The sequence below is a fragment of the Littorina saxatilis genome, linkage group LG7 (assembly GCF_037325665.1).
Source record: "Littorina saxatilis isolate snail1 linkage group LG7, US_GU_Lsax_2.0, whole genome shotgun sequence".
NCBI lineage: Eukaryota > Metazoa > Mollusca > Gastropoda > Littorinimorpha > Littorinidae > Littorina > Littorina saxatilis.
Window position 1 is genome coordinate 29,910,289 of NC_090251.1, and position 26,524 is coordinate 29,936,812.

Sequence of the window (26,524 nt, forward strand, 5' to 3'; positions counted from 1 at the left end):
TGTACTTACGTGTATTTTACTGAAAATGTCCTGCAGTCGAGGCAGCTAAATTGAAGACGCTTGTTTTGGAACCTCGATGTCTTCTAAAGCCTCGTGCAATCTATTACGTCAAAGCAAAGAAACGTCACTCTGAAAGTGTGGCGTGACGTGTTAGTTCATCGAGGGTAATTAGCGAGCGCAATTTTTGTTTCTATAATGACGTTTGTCTCGGTGACTTTGGCATCATAAGCAGTGGAAAAACAGGTCCTTGCCAGACTTGCTTGACATGACCTCATTTACATGATATACACACGTGTGATTTGAACGATTATTATCTCACGGGTGTCTCTCTCACGTATGTAGGATAAAATCAGTTTCCGGTGTAATACCCGGTATTTTGAATTCTTTACCAGTGATGGACATTCAATTCAACAGTTCATTTAACACATGTATTTTCATCAACGTCCCCCTCCCCACACTGTTACAGACGGTGTACCTCGAGGGCGACTCCAAGTTCTGGCTGATGCTAGGGGAGTATGATGCCGGGTTCCTGTACGAGTGTCAGTTCAACCAGAAATTCGAAAGGTACGGCGACAAGCCTCGGCCGGAACAGAGCGGCGAGAAAAGCGACGAGAAAAGCGACGAGAAGAGCGCCGATAAGTTCGCCGAGAAGACCCCCCTGCGAACCATCAAGGTCGTGGACGCTGAGAATAACCCCATCACCGCCATGTGCTTCAACAGTGACGGCACGTGCGTCTTCTTCGGCATGCAGGTTAGTGTAATGGTTGTGCTTGTCTGTCAAACTGCCCCCCCCCCCCTCTCTCTCTGTCTGTCTGTCTGTCTGACTGTCTCTCTGTCTCTCTGTCTGTCTCTCTCTCTCTCTCTCTTTCTCTCTCTCTCTCTTTCTCTCTCTCTCTCTCTTTCTCTCTCTCTCTCTCTCATCATAACCAGTATCTTCATCGTCACCGTCACCAACATCATCATCATGCACTCCCTTACAACCCCGACCAAGGAACGGTGCGGGCACGGGAGAGATCGGGAGAGAACCGCAATGGAGCGTAAATAATCGTTAACGGAACTGCTTTCAACGGTAGAGTCGGTAGGGACGGTTGAGTTTGGGCTGCATGTTCAAAACTTAATGTTAGCCGTTCCCCTCCTGATCAGAATGAACGGTAATGGAACCTTAACCCATCGGTAACGGAACGCTTGGATCGTTAAAGGAACTTAAAACAACGGTAACGCAACGGTAGCGCTCTCACACACTGAGTTGTCATATCCACATTCCACACAACCTTTCTAGGTCCCATTCCCGTACCGACCAAGGACGGCTGCCACTATGGTCAGACGCTGCTCTAAGATGTCAAAAACGGCCGTTTGCGCAGCGTTCCATTCTTGTGGCAACCGTCCTTGATCGGCACGGGAACGGGACCTAGAACGGTTGTGTGGAATGGGGGTGTAAAGGGCGAGTTCGACTTGTCCATTGGGCGGTTCACAATCATCATCATGATCATCGTCATTATCATCATGATCATCATTATCATCATCGTCATCACCACCACCAACCACCACCACACCACCATCACCACCACCATCACTATCACCACCACCACCCAATTCCCTCTCTCTTTCTCTATCCCCCAGGACGGACGCATCAGACTCCAATTTCTGGAGAGCGAGTTCGACCTGGCCACGGAGCGGTTCCACTGGTCCATCGGGGCTCATGACGTGACGCACGGCCCCATCACGGGGATGAAGCTGAGTCACGACGAGTCCTTCCTCATCACGGTGGGCGAGGACGGCAACTTCTTCATCTTCAGCCTCGTGCCCATTGAGCAGCTGATGGACGACATGGCTGCCAAGGGGGCCAAGATCCCGGCGTGTAAGTCGATCACGATGGAGGCACCCGTACCACGGAAGTACAGGACTGAGGTGCACGAACCGAAAGGTGTTGCCATCCAAACGGGAGAGAACAAACCGCGAGTTCTGATTCGTTGAAATCACAACACATCTCAGTTTCAACCAATCCGACACTGCGGGTGGCTCCCGTTTGGGTGGCAACTTTGTCGTGCACCTAAGTCCTGATGTCTTGGAAGGCGTCTTCATGATCCTCCTCTCGTATTGTGTAATAGTTTCGAAGACAGGCAGGCAGTCCACCTTCCAAGACACCAGTGATCGGCTTGTAGGTCATCGTGGAGGCACCCGGGGAGGGTTTCGTAGGCCAGCAGCACAGTCAGTCGACTGTAGTGGGGGGCCCGGTAGCTCAATTGGTAGAGCCCTGGACTTGTGATCGGAAGGTCGCAGGTTCGAATTCGGGCCGAGACGGACATGGGTCATCTTTATGTGCAGACCCAGAGACGGAAGCCATGTCCCAACCCCGTGTCACCACAATGGCACGTAAAAGACCTCGGTCATTCTGCCATAAGTGCAGATGGCTGATACCACCTAAACACGCATACACTTGTGTATCTCGTCAAAAGCCACGAGGGCGTAAAACTTGAATCATAAAAGCCATATCTTGTCCTTAAAGCCTGTAGGACATAAAGCATTCTCTCTTTCCTTTCTTCCTTTCGACTGCAGTTTTAACGAGTGAAATGTAAACATCCGACAATTTCGGGTTTCATGAAAAAAAATGATTTCAGTCAGCCGACTGTGCCTCTTGGCACGGGGAGTTGCCCCACTGCTAGTTCTTTTTTTCCCACTTATTTATTTTTTACAAGAACAACACAAGCAAACAATAAGGGCATTATGAACGTACTACCTGCTTAATAATAATACAGTCAAATAATAATACAGTCAAAGAAAAACAAAAACAAAAACAAGCAAAGACATATATATACACAAATCATCACATCTCTGCACAACCTAGCGTACTACCCAACCAACTTTTCATATGAGGACCATAATTTTACAAATGTGGTAATGTTACCAGCAATGAAACTGGGATATTTTTCTATTTCAAATCTGTATTTCAAATTCCTTAAAAATATTTCTAATAGTGGCCTTGTCTCTTATAACTTACTCTTATAAATATAAAACATTGCAAACAAAATAATAAAATCCAAAACCACATCTACGTTAACATTGTTCATACAACCAAACAAAATAAATTCTTCTGTAAAACGAACATTTGCGACCCTCCACCACGGAATGAGTCGCATGTCGCTTTTGCATGATTTTCATATTTGTACATTTTCCTACAGAATTTGTTATGCTCTATCCAGCGGTGAAACCCGTTTTAGAAAAGAGCGAAAACTGTTTGAGTTATAAGCCGGTGACTAAGGTGACCCTCACACTGTTACCAGGCACTCCCCGGACTTATATTAAGCCTAGCGCAGAACCGCGCGAGGTGACATGCGACTCATTTCGTGATGGAGGGTCACATTTGCGCGGTAAATACAACTTCTGTCCACGAAGGTTCTGGTGTCTTTGAAGGCGTCCTACTTCATGATCCTCCTGTCATGTTGTGTGATAGTTTCCAAGACAGACAGCCTTCCAAGACCCCAGTACCTGGGTTCGAAGAGATCATTTGCCGAAATAGCCACCAACGTTTCAGATAGTCTCCAAAGTTTAAGGCGCCTTTCCCCCAATTTGAAAAAAAGTTCAGCAGTTCTGCAAGAAAGCAAATAATCAATCTGCACTGCAACAACATGCAGAATGCTTGTCAGTGAATTTGTGAATGAAAGCTATATACCAGGAAAAGTCATTTCAGCGTACCGCCCTGATATGGCCCTTCGTGGTCGGCTGGGCGTTAAGCAAACAAACAAACAAACAAAAACATTTCAGCGTACTTACTCATTGAAAACATTGAACTGACACTACAGATGAATCTGACTCGCTCCCTTCTATCTCAACCGCCACAAGGCGCGGCAGACGAGAAGGCCGACCTGACCGCCAACCAGTACACCATCGAGCAGGCCAAGCAGAAGTCGGACTACGACCACATGCTGATGGTGGCGGAGAGGCACAAGCAAGACCGCCGGGCTGAGGTGGCCTGTCTGAGGATGGCGTTCAAGCGGGTGGTGGCCAAGAACGTGGCCCTGCCGCTCCGGCACCGCCTGACGCCCGACGAGTTCGTCATGGACGAGTCCAGGGTGCAGGAGCTCAAGGAGGAGAACATGCTCAAGGTCTGAATGGAACTAAGTGTTTTGGGTTTTTTTGTTTTGGTTTTTTGACTCACATGCGAAGCAAAAGTGAGTCTATGTACTCACCCGAGTCGTCCGTCCGTCCGTCCCCCCCGTCCGTCCGTCCGTCCGGCCGTCCGTCCGGCCGTCCGGAAAACTTTAACGTTGGATATTTCTTGGACACTATTCAGTCTATCAGTACCAAATTTGGCAAGATGGTGTATGATGACAAGGCCCCAAAAAACATACATAGCATCTTGACCTTGCTTCAAGGTCAAGGTCAAGGTCGCAGGGGCCATAAATGTTGTCTAAAAAACAGCTATTTTTCCCATTTTTGACTCACATGCGAAGCAAAAGTGAGTCTATGTACTCACCCGAGTCGTCCGTCCGTCCGTCCCGGCGTCCGTCCCGGCGTCCGTCCGGAAAACTTTAACGTTGGATATTTCTTGGACACTATTCAGTCTATAAGTACCAAATTTGGCAAGATGGTGTATGATGACAAGGCCCCAAAAAACATACATAGCATCTTGACCTTGCTTCAAGGTCAAGGTCGCAGGGGCCATAAATGTTGTCTAAAAAACAGCTATTTTTCACATTTTTCACATTTTCTCTGAAGTTTTTGAGATTTAATACCTCACCTATATATAATATATAGGGCAAAGTAAGCCCCATCTTTTGATACCAGTTTGGTTTACCTTGCTTCAAGGTCAAGGTCACAGGAGCTCTTCAAAGTTGGATTGTATACATATTTTGAAGTGACCTTGACCCTGAACTATGGAAGATAACTGTTTCAAACTTAACATTAATGTCGGGCACATGTTATGCTTTCATCATGAGACACATTTGGTCACTAAAAGTGACCATATCTCATGGTAGAAAGAGCCAATAAGCACCATTGTACTTCCTATGTCTTGAATTAACAGCTTTGTGTTGAAGGTCACATGTATTTTGGTAGGAAAAATGTGTAAAGCAGTTCTTAGTGTATGATGTCATTCCTAGGTTTAGCTGAAGTCAAGGTTATGTAAAGGTCAAGCATGTGAGTCGTATGGGCTTTGCCCTTCTTGTTCCCATTTTCTTTGAAGTTTTTGAGATTTAATACCTCATCTATATATGATATATAGGGCAAAGTAAGCCCCATCTTTTGATACCAGTTTGGTTTACCTTGCTTCAAGGTCAAGGTCACAGGAGCTCTTCAAAGTTGGATTGTATACATATTTTGAAGTGACCTTGACCCTGAACTATGGAAGATAACTGTTTCAAACTTAAAAATTATGTGGGGCACATGTTATGCTTTCATCATGAGACACATTTGGTCACATATGATCAAGGTCAAGGTCACTTTGACCCTTATGAAATGTGACCAAAATAAGGTAGTGAACCAGTAAAAGTGACCATATATTTATGGTAGAAAGAGCCAATAAGCACCATTGTACTTCCTATGTCTTGAATTAACAGCTTTGTGTTGCATGACCTTGGATGACCTTGACCTTGGGTAAAGGTCACATGTATTTTGGTAGGAAAAATGTGTAAAGCAGTTCTTAGTGTATGATGTCATTGCTAGGTTTAGCTGAAGGTCAAGGTCATGTAAAGGTCAAGGTCAAGCATGTGAGTCGTATGGGCTTTGCCCTTCTTGTTTTTGGCTCACGTAAGTGTAGCCTATGCGATCGTAACTTTGTCTGTCTGTGCGTGTGTGCGTGTGTGCGTGTGTGTGTATGTCTGTGGTAGAAACTTTAACATTTCCGAGTCTATGTGTGAGTGGTTATCCAAGACTATGGATAAAGCTCGCATAAGATTACGTCACGGTCAAAAGTGTTTGACGTCAATTAATGCATCATGACGGCATGCCTCCCTGTAGTCTTTCTCTCTCGCGTGGTGTGTGTGGTCTCGGTCAGTGTTATTTTGAGCGGGCCGAGACTATTTGGCAGTCGTGTCCCTGTAAGTAGGCTACATGCAGACACAGACAGATCTAGATCTAGTGTCTCTCTTTCTTGCACAGTCGTCACCTAAGCTTACTGTGTGTGTGGGTGTGTATGTGTGACGGAGTGATTGAGTTTGTGTTACTGTTTGTCTATTTCTTACGTGAGCCTTGAAGGCTTCGCCTCTTGTTCTTGGTGGTGGTGGTGGTGGTGGTGGTGGTGGTGGTGGAGGGGATGGCTGGGGTGATGGTATGGTAGCTAGTGGTTCCTTCCTCAAGGTAAGGGTTAACCCTAACCCTAAAGTTTGCTTCCTTTCTTACTTTTTGTTTTTGTTTTTACATTTAGTCAAGTTATGACTAAATGTTTTAACATCGAGGGGGGAATCGAGACCAAGGTCGTGGTGTATGTGTGTGTGTGTATGTGTGTGTGTGTGTGTGTGCGTGCGTGCGTGTAGAGCGATTCAGACCAAACTACTGGACCGATCTTTATGAAATTTGACATGAAAGTTCCTGGGTATGATATCCCCGAACGTTTTTTTTCATTTTTTTGATAAATGTCTTTGATGACGTCATATCCGGCTTTTCGTGAAAGTTGAGGCGGCACTGTCACGCCCTCATTTTTTAACCAAATTGGTTGAAATTTTGGTCAAGTAATGTTCGACGAAGCCCGGACTTCGGTATTGCATTTCAGCGTGGTGGCTTAAAAATTATTATTCTTCTTCGTCGTTCGCTCAGACAGCAACTCCGGAGGCCCTGATGAAGGCTGCTGTACGCCGGAGGCTCTCCATGGGTCCATAGAGTTTGTCCCTCATCGGTGTGTCAGCAGGCCAGGTCTCTGCTCGCAAGTTTTGTTGTGTTGGACAGTCCTGCAGGAAGTGTTCCACTGTCATTGGAGATGTGCCACAGGGGCACGATGCAGAATCACCAATGTGGAATTTGGTATACAGGTGATGTTTGAGTCTGCAATGGCCTGTTCTCAGTCTCACAATGACCACTTGGTCATCTCTGGGTAGGAGGTAGTAAGCATCCTTTTTGTTGTAGTCTGTGTGTTGGTGGAGCCATCTTCACTTCTGCTTCTCTTTGACTATAGTCTTGGCCTCTTCATAGGTGACTTCTTTTGCCAGTCGGTCAGCTTCCTCATTGCCCTGTATGTTGCAGTGTGATGGGATCCACTGGATGACTGTTTGCTCAGTGGATTGCTGTAAGTTGGTCAGTGCAGAGGCGAGGGTGTTCAGTTCCTTGTTCCGTGGGTTCTGGACTGCTTGCAGGACTGATAAGGCTTAAAAATTAATTAATGACTTTGGTCATTAAAAATCTGAAAATTGTAAAAAAAAAAAAATTTTATAAAACGATCCAAATTTACGTTCATCTTATTCTCCATTATTTGCTGATTCCAAAAACATATAAATATGTTATATTTGGATTAACAACAAGCTCTGAAAATTAAATATATAAAAATTATTATCAAAATTAAATTTTCGAAATCAATTTAAAAACACTTTCATCTTATTCCTTGTCGGTTCCTGATTCCAAAAACATATAGATATGATCTGTTTGCATTAAAAACACGCTCAGAAAGTTAAAACGAAGAGAGGTACAGAAAAGCATGCTATCGTTCTCAGCGCAACTACTACCCCACTCTTCTTGTCAATTTCACTGCCTTTGCCGTGAGCGGTGGACTGACGATGCTACGAGTATAGTTACGGTCTTGCTGCGTTGCATTGCGTTCAGTTTCATTCTGTGAGTTCGACAGCTACTTGACTAAATGTTGTATTTTTGCCTTACGCGACTTGTTTTGTTTGGGAGGGGAGGGTGGTCTTTTTACATTTAGTCAAGTTTTGACTAAATGTTTTAACGTAGAGGGGGGAATCGAGACGAGGGTCGTGGTGTATGTGCGTGTGTGTGTGTGTGTGTGTGTCTGTCTGTGTGTGTGTGTAGAGCGATTCAGACTAAGCTACTAGACCGATCTTTATGAAATTTGACATGAGAGTTCCTGGGTATGAAATCCCCGAACGTTTTTTTCATTTTTTGAGTCACTTGAGAAAAAGTGACTCTATGTAATCGGTCAGTGTTAGTCTGTCCGGCCGGCCGGCCGTCCGGCCGGCCGTCCGTAGACACCACCTTAACGTTGGACTTTTCTCGGAAACTATCAAAGCGATCGGGCTCATATTTTGTTTAGTCGTGACCTCCAATGACCTCTACACTTTAACGATGGTTTCGTTGACCTTTGACCTTTTTCAAGGTCACAGGTCAGCGTCAAAGAAAAAATTAGACATTTTATATCTTTGACAAAGTTCATCGGATGTGATTGAAACTTTGTAGGATTATTCTTTACATCAAAGTATTTACATCTGTAGCCTTTTACGAACGTTATCAGAAAAACAAGGGAGATAACTAGCCTTTTCTGTTCGGCAACACACAACTTAACGTTGGGCTTTTCTCGGAAACTATAAAAGTGACCGGGCTCAAATTTTATGTGAACGTGACTCATTGTGTTGTGAATAGCAATTTCTTCCTGTCCATCTGATGCCTCATATAATATTCAGAACTGCGAAAGTGACTCGATCGAGCGTTTGCTCTTCTTGTTTGATAAATGTCTTTGATGACGTCATATCCGGCTTTTTGTGAAAGTTGAGGCGGCACTGTCACGCCCTCATTTTTCAACCAAATTGGTTGAAATTTTGGTCAAGTAATCTTCGACAAAGCCCGGACTTCGGTATTGCATTTCAGCTTGGTGGCTTAAAAATTAATTAATGACTTTGGTCATTAAAAATCTGAAAATTGTAAAAAAAAATAAAAATTTGTAAAACGATCCAAATTTACGTTCATCTTATTCTCCATCATTTTCTGATTCCAAAAACATATAAATATGTTATATTTGGATTAAAAACAAGCTCTGAAAATTAAATATATAAAAATTATTATTAAAATTAAATTGTCGAAATCAATTTAAAAACACCTTCATCTTATTCCTTGTCGGTTCCTGATTCCAAAAACATATAGATATGATATGTTTGCATTTAAAACACGCTCAGAAAGTTAAAACAAAGAGAGGTACAGAAAAGCGTGCTATCCTTCTTAGCGCAACTACTACCCCGCTCTTCTTGTCAATTTCACTGCCTTTGCCATGAGCGGTGGACTGACGATGCTACGAGTATACGGTCTTGCTGAAACATGGCATTGCGTTCAGTTTCATTCTGTGAGTTCGACAGCTACTTGACTAAATGTTGTATTTTCGCCTTACGCGACTTGTTATATTTAGTCAAGTTTTGACTAAATATTTTAACATCGAGGGGGAATCGAAACGAGGGTCGTGGTGTATGTGCGTGTGTGTGTCTGTGTGTGTGTGTGTGTGTTAGAGCGATTCAGACTAAACTACTGGACCGATCTTTATGAAATTTGACATGAGAGTTCCTGGGTATGAAATCCCCGATTGTTTTTTTCATTTTTTTGATAAATGTCTTTGGTGACGTCATATCCGGCTTTTCGTGAAAGTTGAGGCGGCACTGTCACGCCCTCATTTTTCAACCAAATTGGTTGAAATTTTGGTCAAGTAATGTTCGACGAAGCCCGGACTTCGGTATTGCATTTCAGCTTGGTGGCTTAAAAATTAATTAATGACTTTGGTCATTAAAAATCTGAAAATTGTAAAAAAAAATAAAAATTTATAAAACGATCCAAATTTACGTTCATCTTATTCTCCATCATTTTCTGATTCCAAAAACATATAAATATGTTATATTTGGATTAAAAACAAGCTCTGAAAATTAAATATATAAAAATTATTATCAAAATTAAATTTTCGAAATCAATTTAAAAACACCTTCATCTTATTCCTTGTCGGTTCCTGATTCCAAAAACATATAGATATGATATGTTTGGATTAAAAACACGCTCAGAAAGTTAAAACAAAGAGAGGTACAGAAAAGCGTGCTATCCTTCTTAGCGCAACTACTACCCCGCTCTTCTTGTCAATTTCACTGCCTTTGCCATGAGCGGTGGACTGACGATGCTACGAGTATACGGTCTTGCTGAAAAATGGCATTGCGTTCAGTTTCATTCTGTGAGTTCGACAGCTACTTGACTAAATATTGTATTTTCGCCTTACGCGACTTGTTACATTTGGTCAAGTTTTGACTAAATGTTTTAACAGGGAATCGAGACGAGGGTCGTGGTGTATGTGTGTGTGTCTGTCTGTCTGTGTGTGTGTAGAGCGATTCAGACTAAACTACTGGACCGATCTTTATGAAATTTGACATGAGAGTTCCTGGGTATGATATCCTCAGACTTTTTTTCAGTTTTTTTGATAAATGTCTTTGATGACGTCATATCCGGCTTTTCGTGAAAGTTGAGGCGGCACTGTCACGCTTTCATTTTTCAACCAAATTGGTTGAAAGTTTGGTCAAGTAATCTCCGACAAAGCCCGGACTTCGGTATTGCATTTCAGCTTGGTGGCTTAAAAATTAATTAATGACTTTGGTCATTAAAAATCTGAAAATTGTAAAAAAAAAAAAAATTTTATAAAACGATCCAAATTTACGTTCATCTTATTCTCCATCATTTTCTGATTCCAAAAACATATAAATATGTTATATTTAGATTAAAAACAAGCTCTGAAAATTAAAAATATAAAAATTATGATCAAAATTAAATTTTCGAAATCAATTTAAAAACACTTTCATCTTATTTCTTGTCGGTTCCTGATTCCAAAAACATATAGATATGATATGTTTGGATTGAAAACACGCTCAGAAAGTTAAAACGAAGAGAGGTACAGAAAAGCGTGCTATCCTTCTTAGCGCAACTACTACCCCGCTCTTCTTGTCAATTTCACTGCCTTTGCCATGAGCCGTGGACTGACGATGCTACGAGTATACGGTCTTGCTGCGTTGCATTGCGTTCAGTTTCATTCTGTGAGTTCGACAGCTACTTGACTAAATGTTGTATTTTCGCCTTACGCGACTTGTTTGTTTTGTATGTTATGTTTAGTGGAGATAAGTCGGAATCGACAGTCCATGCAGAGATTGTCGTAATCACAGACAAATTGTCTGACAGGAGTTGTGAAAGAGCGGTGTTCCAGCGCAGGCTGACGATTTGGTGGAGTTAATCCGTCGTTGTCGTTGTTGTTGTTGTTCTTGTTGTTTTGTTGTTGTTGTTGTTGTTGTTGTTGTTGTTGACTAGATTGGTGGAACTAACCGACAAAAGGTTGGGTCAGAGAGTGGGGGAGGGGGGGGAGGTCTTACAGTTCTTACTGTCCTGAGGGAATTCCATCAACGGAAATTGGATTTCTATTCCTGAAGATAGTGTGTAGCAACGGAGTAGCGCTACTAAGTCCTTTCTTCAGAATGGGAGGGGGAAGTTGGCTGGTTGGTTGGTTGGTTTTTGATGTTTCTTGTCTCAAGAAGCCAGGCGATCATACGGGACCAATTCAGCATCCATCTTATTCTGTTTTGTTCTCAACCAATTCTTTTAATTATTTAAGACGTAAGACGGTAACAAGAAAAACAATGTTCCTTGAAACTCAGATTTTTTTCCAGTCAGTTCTTTAAATTTTGTATAAAAAAAATCCTAATCTCTTTCAAAAAGTCCCGAAGGAGGTGGGGGGGGGGGGGGATTACCGATTTTTATGGAGAGTTAAAAGTTAAAATAAAAAGTGTTCCCTCCCCCCTCACTCACTCTCTCTAATTCCCCTTAACCCCTCCCACCCAACCCCTCAAGCCTGTCCTTAACTGGGCGAAGTAAACTACGCGAAGTATTCTCGCGAAGCTGGCCGCACGAAGCTTTAGCACTAAGTTTTCAGTTAAAAAAAACTGTGCGCAGTCGACTTCGGGCTCAGTTCAAGACCGCCTTCACACACAAACACACACACCTACCCTCCCCTCCCGCTTTTTTCAGGTAAAAGATATGAGGCGCCAGACGGCCTGGGACTGTGAGAAGGCACGCCTGAGTTACGAGAAGATGAAGACCTATTACATGGAACACCTGGAGACCCATCGCTTCTGTGTAAAGGCCATCAACACTGACCACGTCATCTACTCCTATCGGGCGGTGGTCAAACCAATCGTCACCATGAGCCCCAGACACTCCAAGGTGTCGCTGACCGAGATGGGTAGCGCCGATGACGAGTGAGTCAGAGGAATATAATTATGTTAAAGTTGAGAAATCAGCCTACGTATGAGGTGTCTGAGAGCACCACCGTGCGGAGAGATTCTGCGGGCGTCACAGGAAAAGGAAAGAGGGACATTTTTCTCGGGCTCGCGAGGCAGATGCCAGACAGTAACACTTGGTCTCTAGACTGAAATCCTGTTATCTGTTGTCTTCTATATATATATACGACTTGTGTGTGTGTGTGTGTGTGTGTGTGAGTGTTCGCGATGCACGGCCAAAGTTCTCGATGAATCTGCTTCAAATTTGGTGGGCATATTCAGGTACACCCGGGACAGGACACAACCTGGTCGATATTTCAACACGTGCTCTCAGCGCGCAGCGCTGAACCGATTTTGGTTCCACCTCAGCTACCCGGGCCCCCATACCGACACACCAAAGCCGCTAGACCACATCACAACGCCAAAGTTCTCGGTGGATCTTTTTCAAATTTGGACACCGTATTCAGCTACACCCCGGACACAATATCATCGATGAGATATTTCAACACGTGCTCTCAGCGCGCAGCGCTGAACCGATTTTGGTTTTTGTGTTCATTTCACCATTACAAGTAACTCTTCCTTATCTTCTCCAGTGTTTTCCGTTTATCTCCCTTCCTTCGTGTGGCTTCAATCCATATTCCCGTTTCTAAGTTACTATTTTTAGAATGTCACTGCGCTGTCCAGAACGCTTCCCTTGCACCCGTAAGTTGTTCTTACTGTCAAAGTGAAAAGGTCGAATCAATTTATAGCCACGCGAAAAATACACTCTCACCTATCTCTATATATTTATAGATATAGATATACATATATATATACGACTTCTCTGTGTGTATGTGTGTTTGTGTGTGTGTGTGGGCAAAAACCTGTGTATTGTAGAGTTCTGTTTGTGATGTGGTCTAGCGGCTTTTGTCTGTATGTTCTGGCATTTGAGAAGCCACAACAGATAATATAGGGCTAAGAAATAAGCTCTAAAAATCTCAAACCCATTTGACAGGACTTCGCCTTCAAAGGTGATTGTGGTGAACCGCCACGCTGTCTGTCTCTGTCTCGCGATTCACCCCGGCGAATTCACCATTCCCACTAACTCTTCCTTATCTTCTCCAGTGTTTTGCGCCTTCGTGTGGCTTCAATCCATATTCCCGTTTCTAAGTTACTATTTTTAGAATGTCACTGCGCTGTCCAGAACGCTTCCCTTGCACCCGTAAGTTGTTCTTACTGTCAAAGTGAAAAGGTCGAATCAGTTTATAGCCACGCGAAAAATACACTGTCACCTATCTCTATATATTTATAGATATAGATATACATATATATATACGGCTTCTCTGTGTGTTTGTGTGTGTGTGTGTGGGCAGAAAACCGGGGGATTGTAGAGTTCTGTTTGTGATGGGGTCTAACGGTTTTTGTCTGTCTGTATGTTCTGGCATTTGAAAAGCCACAACAGATAATATAGGGCTAAGAAATAAGCTCTGAAATTCTCAAACCCGTTTCACAGGACTTCGCCTTCAAAGGTGATTGTGGTGAACCGCCACGCTGTCTGTCTCTGTCTCGCGATTCACCCCGGCGAAGCCGGGTATTCCTCTAGTAAAATATATATCGTCCGTGAGATATGTTTGTGATTGTGTGGTATTGTGTGTGTGCATGTTTCTGTCTGTCTGTACGCTGTATCTGTCGCTGTCTTTCTTTCTTTCTTCCTCGCTCTCTCTCTCTCTCCCCCCCCTTTTTTCCTCTCTCACACTCTCTTCCTTCCCTTTCTAGCCCTCCCCCTTCCTCTCTTTTCTCCTTCCCCCTCCCTCCCTCCCTCTCTCCCTCTCTCTCTCCCTCTCTCTCTCCCTCTCTCTCTCTCTCTCTCTCTCTCTCTCTCTCTCTCTCTCTCTCTCTCTCTCTCTCTCTCTTTGACAGCAATGTACTGTTTTTAAGCATGCGCAATCCATGTCCTCTGTACTAGCACATACAGAGAGAGAGAGAGAGAGAGAGAGCAAGCGAGAGAGATGTACGCAAAGCCTCTGGTCCTGATTCTGTTTCAAATAGAGTTCTGGCTGCATGTGCAGATATTATTGCGATGCCACTCACTGCATTATTCAACAGATCTCTCGAAAAAGCCACAGTTCCTGCAATATGGAAGATAGCTAATGTAATTCCGATATATAAAAAAGGTGAAAAGGAATTATGTTCAAATTACCGACCAATATCACTTCTTAGCTGTGTAGGTAAAGTTATGGAAAGGTGTGTACAATGTCACGTGTTTGCTTATTTGAAGGAGTATAACCTGTTAACACCAGTTCAGTCCGGTTTTATTCCATGTGATTCAACTGTATACCAACTCATTTGTTTGTATAATGATATATGCAAAGCTTTTGATGATAAGATAACATCACAGGCGATTTTCTTTGACGTGTCAAAAGCTTTGGACAGAGTTTGGCACAAGGGTTTGATGAAAAAGTTATAAGGGGACATAAGGGGACAGTTGTATTTTTGGTTTGATAACTATTTGAGGGAAAGAAAACAATGTGTTGTGGTAAAAGGTTGTAAGTCACAGTTTTTGCCGGTTTCTGCGGGTGTTCCCCAAGGGTCAGTATTAGGACCTCTCCTCTTTTTGGTTTATATAAACGACATTGTTGATAATATTGAATCAGTGATTAAACTATTTGCAGATGATACCAGCATGTATTTAAGCCTCGATGACCCTTTCCGTAGAACTGAAATACTCAATTCTGATTTAGGTAAGATTGCAAACTGGGCCATTACATGGAAAGTGAAATTTAATCAGTCGAAAACAGAGTTAATATCCTTTTCCGGTCAAAGATGTATACAGAAATTTCCCCTTGTTTTTGGCGATGTAGCCCTCATAGAAAAAGAAAGTCATAAACATTTAGGTGTTATTTTTCAAGATAATTGTAAATGGGCCTTACACATACAGTCTATTGTGGCAACTTGTCGAGTACTTGTGGCTTGTTTAAAATCTTATAAATATAGGCTCAGTCGAAGATCCCTAGAAGCAATGTATAAATCTTTTATTTTACCTCATTTTGATTATTGTGATGTTGTGTGGGATAATTGTACAAAGAAGCTTTCAGATGAGCTGGAGAAGCTGCAACTCGAATCCATTCGAATTATTGTTGGTGCTATTAAAGGCACTTCACACGAAAAATTGTATACAGAATCTGGCTTTATACCACTTACAGAGCGAAGACGCCGTCACAAATTAATGTTATATTATAAAATGGTCCACGGCAATGTACCAAATTACCTCAACGTTTTATTGCCACCTCTTGTTTCTGACCTAAATCCCTACCACCACAGACACCCACTAGAGCGTAAGACTCCCCAGTGTAAATCAGATTTGTACAAGTCATCTTTTATTCCTTCTGCAACTAGTCTCTGGAATAAGTTGCCTGAAAATATACAACAATGTGATTCTGTTGGTCTGTTCAAGCGACATTTCACAGCTTTTGATATTTCAATTCCACCATATTACTATTCCCCAAATCGCAAAACTGAAGTTTTGCATTGCAGGTTAAGACTTGGAATGAGTGATTTACAATATGATATGTTTAATCGCCACCTAGTAAACAACCCGGAATGTTCTTGTGGTTATTTTGCTGAAACTGTTCATCACTATTTGCTATCATGTCCCCTGTTTAATGATGCAAGAACCGCAACAATCGGTACATTAGCTCCAGAATTTGTTAATATTGACACACTCCTGACAGGTGATTCAAACATTTCCATATTTGAAAATAGTGCTATTTTTGTTGTTGTCCAAAGCTATATTGAGAAATCAAACCGCTTTGGGACACCTTAGTTCGGTATTGGTGTGGGTTTTTCTAAATATATTACTTGGGGCCCATCTTTTTTTGATATTTTGTTGTGTCTTTCGTTCCCGTTTTGTATTTGTTTTCGTTTTCGGTATTGACACAGATTGTGTTCGATAATTCAAACTAAGTTTTTCTTGCTGTTTTTCTCCTTTTCTTTTTTTTTTTCCTTTTTTTTAAATTTTTTTTTATAATTTTTTTTTTTTTTTTTTTTTTGCCTCATCTCTTTTTTCAAAAATGTGTCGCATTGATCATAATCCGCCATGAAATTTCAGGAATGTTTATGTGAGCACTTACCATAAGTTTTAAACTTGTTGTGCTCCTTCTTAATGATGTTGTTATATTATCATGTGTCTGTTTACGAATAAAATACTGTTTAAAAAAAAAAAAAAGCGAGAGAGAGAGAGAGAGAGAGAGAATGAGAAGGGGAAATGTTCCCGCCCCACGCATTGAAGTGACGTTCGCAAGACAAGTTTATCATATTATTATGTGTTTGTGTTTCTTCAGTAAAGCGACTAGTGATGACGAGGACGCACTGGAACTCAAGCGTCTAATGGGAACGCCCATGACTTCAGAAACTCTGCTGGGCTTGTCAAAGAGAACAGCTTTACTCCTCAAACAGGTCAAAACATTAATGTTGTACTCCTTGCTTTTATGATTAATTGGTTGATCGATTGATTGATTGGTTGATTGATTGATTGGTTGGTTGGTTGGTTGGTTGATTGAGTGATTGGTTGGTTGGTTGATTGATTGAGTGATTGGTTGGATGATTTATTTACTGGTTGGTTGGGTGAGTGATTAGTTGGATGATTGATTGATTGATTTGTTGGTTGGTTTATTGATTGATTGAGTGATTAATTGGATGATTGATTGATTGATTGACTGGTTGGTTGGATGATTGATTGATTGATTGACTGACGGAAGGACGTATGCAGAGCAGTGAATCAGACACTTTTGGTTATCTGACAAGATCTTCAAGTCAAAAGAGACCCACATAGAGTTGTGTAGACCTCAGAGACGAAACGCTGGTGAAAAAATATAGCAGACAAAACACGTCAAGAATATCAGTAAACCCGCATGCCCTAAATCTACTACCGGCTATCACTGACTCGCTGTATGCGCTTGCCAAGAACTTTAACTCTCACTCCACTACCTTCCCCCCACTCCAGGTTGAAGAGAAGCGACTGAATCGGGCGAAACGCAAGATGGTATGGACGCATTTCTTTAATACGAAACCGGGCGACGACTTTGAAGATCCGGCGGACGTCGCGGCCATCCAGGAGGCGTACGACACCATGGGCGACCGACACCTCAAGTCCGACAGCAACTACATCGTGCCGGACTCCTACCGACTCACCATGGCCGACGGCTCGGCGCGACTCGAGGGCTGCGAGCAACGCCTCCTGACCGCGCAAAGAGAGTGAGCTTGATTTGGGGCCAGGAACTTAGCGAATAAATTGTAATGTCTGCCATCCATAAAGGTTGTGTACAACGTTCGTGGTACTATGTAGGGAAAGTTTGATTCCCATTTGTTTGTTTTTGTGTGTTTTTTTGGTTAATGTTTGGGAAGACGCTTCAAATCAAGTTTGATACCCATTTCAACTGTACCCGACTTCAAAACATATTCAGTTCGGGTATTCCGTGATTTCTTTATTTACACAGCATGTGACGTCAGAGGCCGACTAAAAGTCATATCTGGGCGGCTGGCCGGGACTTTAAAAGAGTGTGTGTTTATATGCGTTCACTGAATCGAAAAGAACGAAAAGAAGTCTAAGCCTAGCTAAAATAGATCGACACGTAAATGTTAATTGTATTTTTGAACAAACTATGACATTTGCTGTCTCGTAGAACAACGACTGTCTCGATCTATGTAAAATGTTATATTTTGTTAAAAAAAAGAAAATGCTCAACAAAATATAACATATAATATACTTATGTATTTTTTGTGTGTGGTTATTTTTTGTTCCAATATATATATACATAATATATATATATATATATATATATATAACAAATAAGGGATAATATTCAGGTGGAACACCAAGCTCTTGGAGCTGAGAGAAGAGAAGATAAACACGATCCACGAGGTGCAGGGCATGGTTGACCGCCTGTACGAGATCCACGAAGCCTTGGACCACACCAAGCACCAACTCATCCCCAGGGTGCCCGACTTGACTCTCAGCGAAGTGGTGAGCTCTCCTCATAGGACGGTTTGGGGAGAAGAGGGGGGGGGGGGTGGCGTTGATCAAGGTGTCCCCAGATCCGTCCCAAGAGCGTCCAGCAAAAACAACAAAATTAAGAAAAACAAGTCGCGTAAGGCGAAAATACACCATTTAGTCAAGCTGTCGACGTCGAACTCACAGACTGAAACTGAACGCACTGCAATTTTTCATCAAGGTCGTATATATACTCGTAGCATCGTCAGTCCACCGCTCTTGGAAAAGGTAGTAAAATTGACAAGCCAGAATAGCGCGGTAGTGGTTGCGCTGAGCAGGATAACACGCTTAGTCAAAACTTGAGAAAATGTAATGAATAACAAGTCGCGTAAGGCGAAATTACTACATTTAGTCAAGCTGTGGAACTCACAGAATGAAACTGAACGCACTGCATTTTTTCACAATGACCGTTGACCGCCGCTCGTGCAAAACGCAGTGAAATTAATGAGCCTGTTTAGCGCAGTAGTGGTTGCGCTGTGCTGCATAGCACGCTTTTCTGTACCTCTTTTCGTTTTAACTGTCTGAGCGTGTTTTTAATCCAAACATATAATATCTATATGTTTTTTGAAATCAGGAACCGGCAAGGAATAAGATGAAATAGTTTTTAAATCGATTTCGGAAATTTCATTTTAATCATAATGTTTATATTTTTAATTTTCAGAGCTTGTTTTTAATCCGAATATAACATATTTATATGTTTTTGGAATCAGAAAATGATGAAAAATAAGATGAACATAATTTTGGATCGTTGATCAAGGTGTCCCCTGATCTGTCCCAAGAGCTTCTCGATCGCAACAACAACGAAAAGCCATTGGTCCCGATTTGATTCACAACAGACTTCTCATAGCAGCATTAGATGTTATTTCGGAGCCACTGACGTATATCGTCAACAGGAGTCTGAGGGAAGAAGTTTATCCTAACATGTGGAAAACAGCTAATGTTACGCCTATTTACAAGACAGGTCCTGCAGACGCTTGTAATAATTATCGTCCGATTTCCTTGTTGAGCTGTGTTGGCAAAGTCTTGGAGCGATGTATTCACAGCCAATTATATAACTTTTTACAATCCATCAACATTCTCACACCTACAGAGTCCGGTTTTATACCCGGCGACTCGACGATCTGTCAACTTGTCTCCATATATAATGACTTGTGTTCAAACTACGACAACGGTTTAACAACACAGGCGGTATTTTTTGATGTGTCAAAAGCTTTTGATAAAGTTTGGCACAAAGGATTATTGGTAAAACTGGAGTCGATTGGTGTTCGAGGTCGACTATTGTCATGGTTTCGTAGCTATTTAACAAACCGTGTTCAATCAGTGGTTGTTAAAGGTGCCAAGTCAGAGTTAAAAGGTTTACAAGCAGGCGTTCCTCAGGGTTCAGTGTTAGGCCCCTTGTTATTTTTGGCTCACGTAAGTGTAGCCTATGCGATGCTAACTTTTGTCTGTCTGTGCGTGCGTGCGTGCGTGCGTGCGTGCGTGCGTGCGTGCGTGCGTGCGTGCGTGCGTGCGTATGTATGTATGTCTGTGGTAGAAACTTTAACATTTGACTGAACACGGAAATACTAATTTTACCTGGTTATTATCCAAGCAACAGCTTCAAAATATTGAAGCAATAATCAACATTTCGTCGGCACGTATGTAGTTAAAGTGTGTATCCAAAGAAAACGGGTGGTGGGGGGTTTTGGGGTGGTAAAAACAGGTGACTGGTTTGTGTCGTGTGTGGTATGTAGACCAGGTCAGGGGTCAAGGTTAGGTCAGATCGCGTGAAGGATTGTGGTATAGATACAGTTATCACCGAGCTGCAGTTCGCCGATTCGGAGAAGACGATTTCACATTGTTCGGTTTCGTAGCTCCAGAAAAACAGATAAAGAAGATACCAAAGGAGATTTCCTGCAGGTTAATCTGCACAGCGTGTTTCCCACTGTCTGCGCGAGGAAGCGCTTTCGAAAGCGCAGTGTCGATCTGGCCATCTGGCAGTCGTGTCCCCGTAAGTAGGCTACAGACAGACAGATCTAGATCTAGTGTCTCCCACTCTTGCACCGTGTCTATGCTTACTGTGTGTGTGTGTATGTGTGACGGAGTGATTGAGTTTGTGTTACTGTTTGTCGATTTCTTAAGTGAGCCTTGAAGGCTTCGCCTCTTGTTGATTTATATAAATGATATTGTAAATGATATTGAGTCTGTTATCAAATTGTTTGCTGATGATACTAGTTTGTCACTTGCATTACATGACCCGATACGACGTGCCGAAATTCTTAATTCAGACCTTGATAAAATTAGTAGTTGGGCAGCACGTTGGAAAGTTACATTTAATGAAACCAAAACTAAACTGCTGAATATAAAACATGATTTAAACCAAAATGACCCTCTTTTTTTTAATGGAAATCTCCTGGAAGACATACCAGAACACAAGCATCTTGGCATTTTTTTGCAAAACGATTGTAAATGGGACGCTCAAATTAGAAATATTGTGAAAAAGACAACTTTGTTGATTAACTGCTTAAGATATTATAAATATAAGTTATGCAGAAATAGTTTGGAAATAATGTATAAATCTTGTATTCTGCCACATTTCGATTACGCTGATGTGTTATGGGCCAATTGTACCGAAGCCTTATCAAAAACACTTGAAAAATTACACCTTGAAGCATTACGTGTTATAATTGGCGGTGTGCGGGGAACAACCCATGATAAGATTTACAAAGAAAGTGGTTTTTGTAGTTTAACTCTTAATGTCCTATACCGCGCCGTTCCGCTTGTCGCTGACGATCCTGATCCGCTTGAAACCGCGCGCGTACCTGTAGCTAAGGCTAAAGGGGAATAACCCGGAAATACAGCTCTTCACGAAGAAAACCGCGAGTGGTGCTCGTTTGTCAACAACCGCTGACAGTTGGTGATTTTTGTCTCCAGTTTTTTTTTACCCTTTCTATTTTTCCTGACCGATTTTAGTTGAGTTTTTTGCGAGAGAATGTTTGGATCAAAATGGCTGACTTGGATTGTTCATCTTCATCATCTTCATCATCTTTTCATGGATTCGACCGCGCTGACATTCAGAACTTCGGCAACCCTGCTGATGTGTTTGGCCTAGCAGATTCAGGTCAAAGTGACATTTCTGTGTCAAGTGTGCACACTGCCGATTTATCGGACTTTTCATCCGGAATTTCTGACATTCCATTGAGTAGCAGCGACGATGACATTGACAGTGATGCAGAGTGGACGGACACGATCGATGACTGGAGTGAAGATGAGTTTTCTTCCCTTGACTGCAGCCCCCATTGACTACTTCCAACAACTTTTTCCCGATCGATTGTTCGCTGATATTCGCGACGAGACCATCCGGTATGCCAGGCAGAAAGGCGATGCAACTTTCGATACATCAGTGGCGGAGCTCAAGGCCTACATGGGGATTTTATTTCTCATGGGGGTGATTGGATTACCCAACTACAGGTGCTATTGGAGTAGTAGAAAAGAACTGAGACAGCCTGTGATTGCTGATGTGATGAGTCGCAATCGATATGAGATGCTGACCAAGTATTTCCACCTGAACGACAACACAACCCAGCGTCCAAGAGGAAGTCCCGAACACGACAAGCTGCACAAGGTCAGGCCCATGATTGATCATGCAAAGAGGGTATTCTGTCAGCATTATGCCCCACACCAGAACATAGCTGTGGATGAGGCCATGATAAAATTCAAGGGGAGGTGCAGTTTTCTGCAGTACATTCCATCGAAGCCTTGCAAGTGGGGGATCAAGGCTTGGGCCCTCGCCGACAGTGAGTCGTTCTACCTCGTCAACTTTGACGTCTATGTAGGCAAAGATGGCGCAGATGGCAATGCCAGGAACAACATTCCTCTGGGGACAAGGGTTGTCACAAAACTTGTAGAACCTTACTACAAGAAAAGGCATCATGTCTATTTTGACAATTATTTCACCTCCGTCAAGTTGGTGGAATCCCTCGCAAGAAAGAAGACGTACGCCACGGGGACAGTTCGAAAGGAACGACGCGGACTGCCTGTTCCCATGAAATCCCTCAAGATGAAACAGTCTGGTGAAATGAGGAAGTGGCAGAAGGGAAGAATGATGGCAGTGAGCTGGCAGGAGAAGAAGCGCCAGGTCAGTGTTCTCTTTTTTCTTTTCTTTTTATTTTTCTCATTTTTTTCTTAATTTTCAGACATTAGACAAAACGAAACACACAAACCAGTCACAAGGAGAGAGGGAGATGAAGGTAGAGGTAAAGAAAGGGGGAGTAGGGTAGGGTAGGCGAAGGGTGACCATGAACATAAGGTACATGTTCAAAAACAATAACCAAAAGAAACAAGTCGCGAAAGGCGAAAATACAATATTTAGTCAAGTAGCTGTCGAACTCACAGAATGAAACTGAACGCAATGCCATTTTTCAGCAAGACCGTATACTCGTAGCATCGTCAGTCCACCGCTCATGGCAAAGGCAGTGAAATTGACAAGAAGAGCGGGGTAGTAGTTGCGCTAAGAAGGATAGCACGCGTTTCTGTACCTCTCTTTGTTTTAACTTTCTGAGCGTGTTTTTAATCCAAACATATCATATCTATATGTTTTTGGAATCAGGAATTGACAAGGAATAAGATAAACGTAAATTTGGATCGTTTTATAATTTTTTATTTTTTTTTTTTACAATTTTCAGATTTTTAATGACCAAAGTCATTAATTAATTTTTAAGCCACCAAGCTGAAATGCAATACCGAAGTCCGGTCTTCGTCGAAGATTACTTGACCAAAATTTCAACCAATTTGGTTGAAAAATGAGGGCGTGACAGTGCCGCCTCAACTTTCACGAAAAGCCGGATATGACGTCATCAAAGACATTTATAAAAAAAATGAAGAAAAAAACGTTCGGGGATTTCATACCCAGGAACTCTCATGTCAAATTTCATAAAGATCGGTCCAGTAGTTTAGTCTGAATCGCTCTACACACACACACACAGACAGACAGACACACGCACATACACCACGACCCTCGTTTCGATTCCCCCTCGATGTTAAAATATTTAGTCAAAACTTGACTAAATATAAAAAGAAAAGAAAAAAAAGGCTCTTATTTTACTTATCTTACTGGCTGGTGGAAATATTGGCCGTATAAAGCCCAGCTCCTATGAAAAACTGTAACATTGTCATTTAGGTATGCATTGTGTCTTTCTGTCACAGGTCAATGTCCTGACATCGAGAAACGTCACCGGCAACATGGAACTCAGGCGTCCCGGCAAGCGAGGGCAACCGGAGCAACGCTACCTGAAACCCATCACCATCCAAGACTATACAGAGAACTTCAACGGCGTCGACAAATCTGACCAGCTGCGCCAATACTACGGCATCGCAAACAAGGCAAACAAATGGTGGAAGTACTTGTTCTGGTTCCTGTGTGACGTCAAGATGGTGAACGCGTACATTCTGTACAAAGAAGCACCTGGAGGCCCCCGTCCGAAGCCAAACACACATCTGCAGTTTCACCTGGAGGTCGCAACTGCACTTGTTGCTGGCTTCACCAGTCGCAAGAGGAGAGCCAGTGGTGACGCACCTGAAGCAGCAGTCATCAAAACTCCAACGGTGCACGAGAGTACCAAGATCACAACAACAAGAGGAATTCGGAACTGTGTCCTTTGCCCCAGAGAAGGTCGGTTCACCGCTGCGGGCAACAAGATCCAGTCTTCCTTTGAGTGTGTTAAGTGTGGTGTTGCACTGTGCAAAGACAGAGGTTGTTTTGCTGCCTTCCACCATTACCAACAGTAAATGTGTCTCCCATGGACTTTGGGGATTGTTGCTTACCTGTGACACACCTGTGACTTAGCTGGACTAGCTTTGAAGGTGATGCTGATCAATGAGTGATTGTGTACATTGCGAGAGAAAGTCAATGCGAACTGTCTCACTTGAGGATGATATTTTTTCTCAGAAACTGTTCTCAAAAAGTTCTCCCCCATGTTTACATACACACTGTTGTGGTTGTGTGTGTGTGTGTTGGTGTTGTTTTTTTTAATTTATTTTTTTTTTTTAATGTGACAGTTGATATTTGAAATGCTGATTTATTTTCTTATCTTTATTTTATTTCCCTTTTGTAACTGGACAAGTTGGCGGAACAAAACAAAAAAAACAACTAAATAAACGTTGAGTTAAAATGTTAAACTGGTGTGTGCATTGTCCAAAGTTCTCACTCGTCTCACTCTATTGTTGTAAAAATTCTCTCTTGTCTAACTATCTTTTGCATGAAATTTTATCTTTGTTCGTCTTCACTTTTCTAAATGTTGTGTGTAATAAACAGATTGCAAAGGAAGTTGCAACTGGCAAGCACAACAAAAACCTGGAGAATTCGCAAACTTTGGAGCATTTTCGTAATCAACATCTGACGCCCGCTTGCGCCTAAAATCCTCACAAAATTTTAAAAGCAAATAACAAAGCGTCCATGCGAAAAGGCTTACAATATATGTGACAGTTGAAAGAAGTCAGTAGAAGTGCAGGTTTACATAAACACTGTTGTGTGTGTGTGTGTGTGTTTTTTTAAAAAAAAAATTTTTTATGAATGTGACAGTTGATATTTGACAGTTGATATTTGACAGTTAAAACAAGTCAGTAGAAGTGCAGGTTTACACATAAACACTGTTGTGTGTGTGTGTGTGTGTTTTTTTTTTTTTTTTTTTTTTAATGTGACAGTTGATATGTGACAGTTGAAACAAGTAAACAAAAAAGTGCATAAACACTGTCGGGTGTGTGTGTGGTTTTTTTTTTTTTTTTTTTTTTTTTTTGGGTGACAGTTGATATGTGACAGTTGAAACAAGTGAAAAAAAAGTGCATAAACACTGTCGTGTGTGTGTGTGTGTTTTTTTTTTTTTTTTTTTTTTTTAGGGTGACAGTTGACATGTGACAGTTGATATGTGACAGTTGAAACAAGTGAAAAAAAAGTGCATAAACACTGTCGTGTGTGTGTGTGTTTTTTTTTTTTTTTTTTTTTTTTTTTTTTTTTTAGGGTGACAGTTGATATGTGACAGTTGATATGTGACAGTTGAAACAAGTGAGTAAAAGTGCAGGTTTACATAAACAATGGAATGTTCTGTTTGTTTGTCATGAATACAAAGAATGAAACACCTTGGTATGGTTTTGACTCTTTATTTTTAAACTGTCACCTGTAATTAATACACTTAACGGCTTTTTACAACTAAGGTTAATCTTCAAAAATGTCTAAACTTCCAATTAACATAATCAGCATTCATATTTGAACATCTAAAAAAAATTTGGATTAAAACCATTCACAAACAAAAAAGAAATGATTTATTTACTGAACCACCTCTGTTTTACACAATTTAGTCAGAAAATAACAGGATCAGGGAAGAGAAAGCTTCAAAGTCTTATAGGACACTTAGAGTTAAAGGAACGCTGAAAACGACATAAATTAATTTTATTTCACAAAATGGTTCATGGTAAATGTCCACAATATTTAATTAACCTCTTGCCACCACTAGTCTCTTTACTAAATCCCTACCACAGAAGACGACCATTCGAAAGATTCGTACCAGCACATAGGACAGACATATTCCGAACATCCTTCATTCCATTCTCCACAGTTTTATGGAATAATTTGCCTGATGTGATTAAAACAACAAATTCAATAAGCGAGTTTAAGCATTATTTACAAAGTCCTGATCATAGTGTACCGTACCAGGTTATTATTATTATTTTGGAAAACGACAGACAGAAGTTCAACACTGCAGAATGCGTTTAAATATTAGTAACCTTAATTCAGACTTGTGTAAACGCCATCTAAAAGATAACGCACAGTGTGTTTGCGGTGATCCAAATGAAACAGCCGAACATTATTTATCAAACTGCACTTTGTATGCAGATGCTCGTCTGACAACAATCAATTCGTTGCCTGTTCACTTCAGACGCTTGGAAATATTATTAAAAGGTAGCGAGCAATATTCTCTGGTAATAACATATTGATATTTGAGTCTGTCCAATCGTTTATTGTTAAATCTGGTCGAGTAGTGATTTGATGGATGTGTTCACGCATTGATAGTGTATATGTGTGTGGGCAGGGGCGGACGAGGGGGAGTGCACAGGGTGCATGTGCACCCCCCCTCCAGCAAACAAAAACAAACAAAAAAATTTGGAAAGCTGACTCTATGACCATTTATAAATTCAAATGGCACCAGATGGCACCATTTTGCTTCTTTGGGCAAAAACAATTTCCGGGGGGCATGCCCCCGGACCCCCCTAACAAATTCGGGCGCTTCGCGCCCATCACATTCACTTTCGATTCAAAGTGCACCCCCCCTTACAAAGCAACTGATCCGCCCCTGGTGGGCAG

At 41.9% G+C, this 26,524-nt stretch overlaps 2 protein-coding genes across 3 annotated transcripts in view; both read left to right on the forward strand.

Annotated features, from left to right (window-relative positions):
• LOC138971134 (cilia- and flagella-associated protein 44-like) overlaps window positions 1-26,524 on the forward strand; it is a 236,935-nt gene that overhangs the window by 187,493 nt on the left and 22,918 nt on the right. For both annotated transcript variants that reach the window (XM_070343761.1, XM_070343762.1), the window contains 7 exons: window positions 467-751; window positions 1,621-1,858; window positions 3,841-4,103; window positions 11,911-12,140; window positions 16,481-16,595; window positions 17,143-17,393; window positions 18,006-18,162. In XM_070343761.1, the coding sequence (XP_070199862.1) occupies window positions 467-751; window positions 1,621-1,858; window positions 3,841-4,103; window positions 11,911-12,140; window positions 16,481-16,595; window positions 17,143-17,393; window positions 18,006-18,162 (1,539 nt within the window). The remainder of the gene's footprint in view (window positions 1-466; window positions 752-1,620; window positions 1,859-3,840; window positions 4,104-11,910; window positions 12,141-16,480; window positions 16,596-17,142; window positions 17,394-18,005; window positions 18,163-26,524) is intronic.
• Window positions 20,911-24,325, forward strand: LOC138971121 (piggyBac transposable element-derived protein 4-like). The gene is made up of 2 exons (XM_070343746.1): window positions 20,911-22,306; window positions 23,374-24,325. The coding sequence occupies exons 1-2, from the start codon at window positions 21,383-21,385 to the stop codon at window positions 23,953-23,955; spliced, it is 1,506 nt and encodes a 501-aa protein (XP_070199847.1). The 5' UTR covers window positions 20,911-21,382; the 3' UTR covers window positions 23,956-24,325.

Excerpts from the sequence above, each read along its gene's own strand:
- LOC138971121 (XM_070343746.1), top strand. The coding sequence starts at position 21,383 with ATGACATTGACAGTGATGCAGAGTGGACGGACACGATCGATGACTGGA. Across the intron at positions 22,307-23,373 it reads GGCAGGAGAAGAAGCGCCAG|GTCAATGTCCTGACATCGAG; the intron begins GTCAGTGTTCTC and ends TTTCTGTCACAG.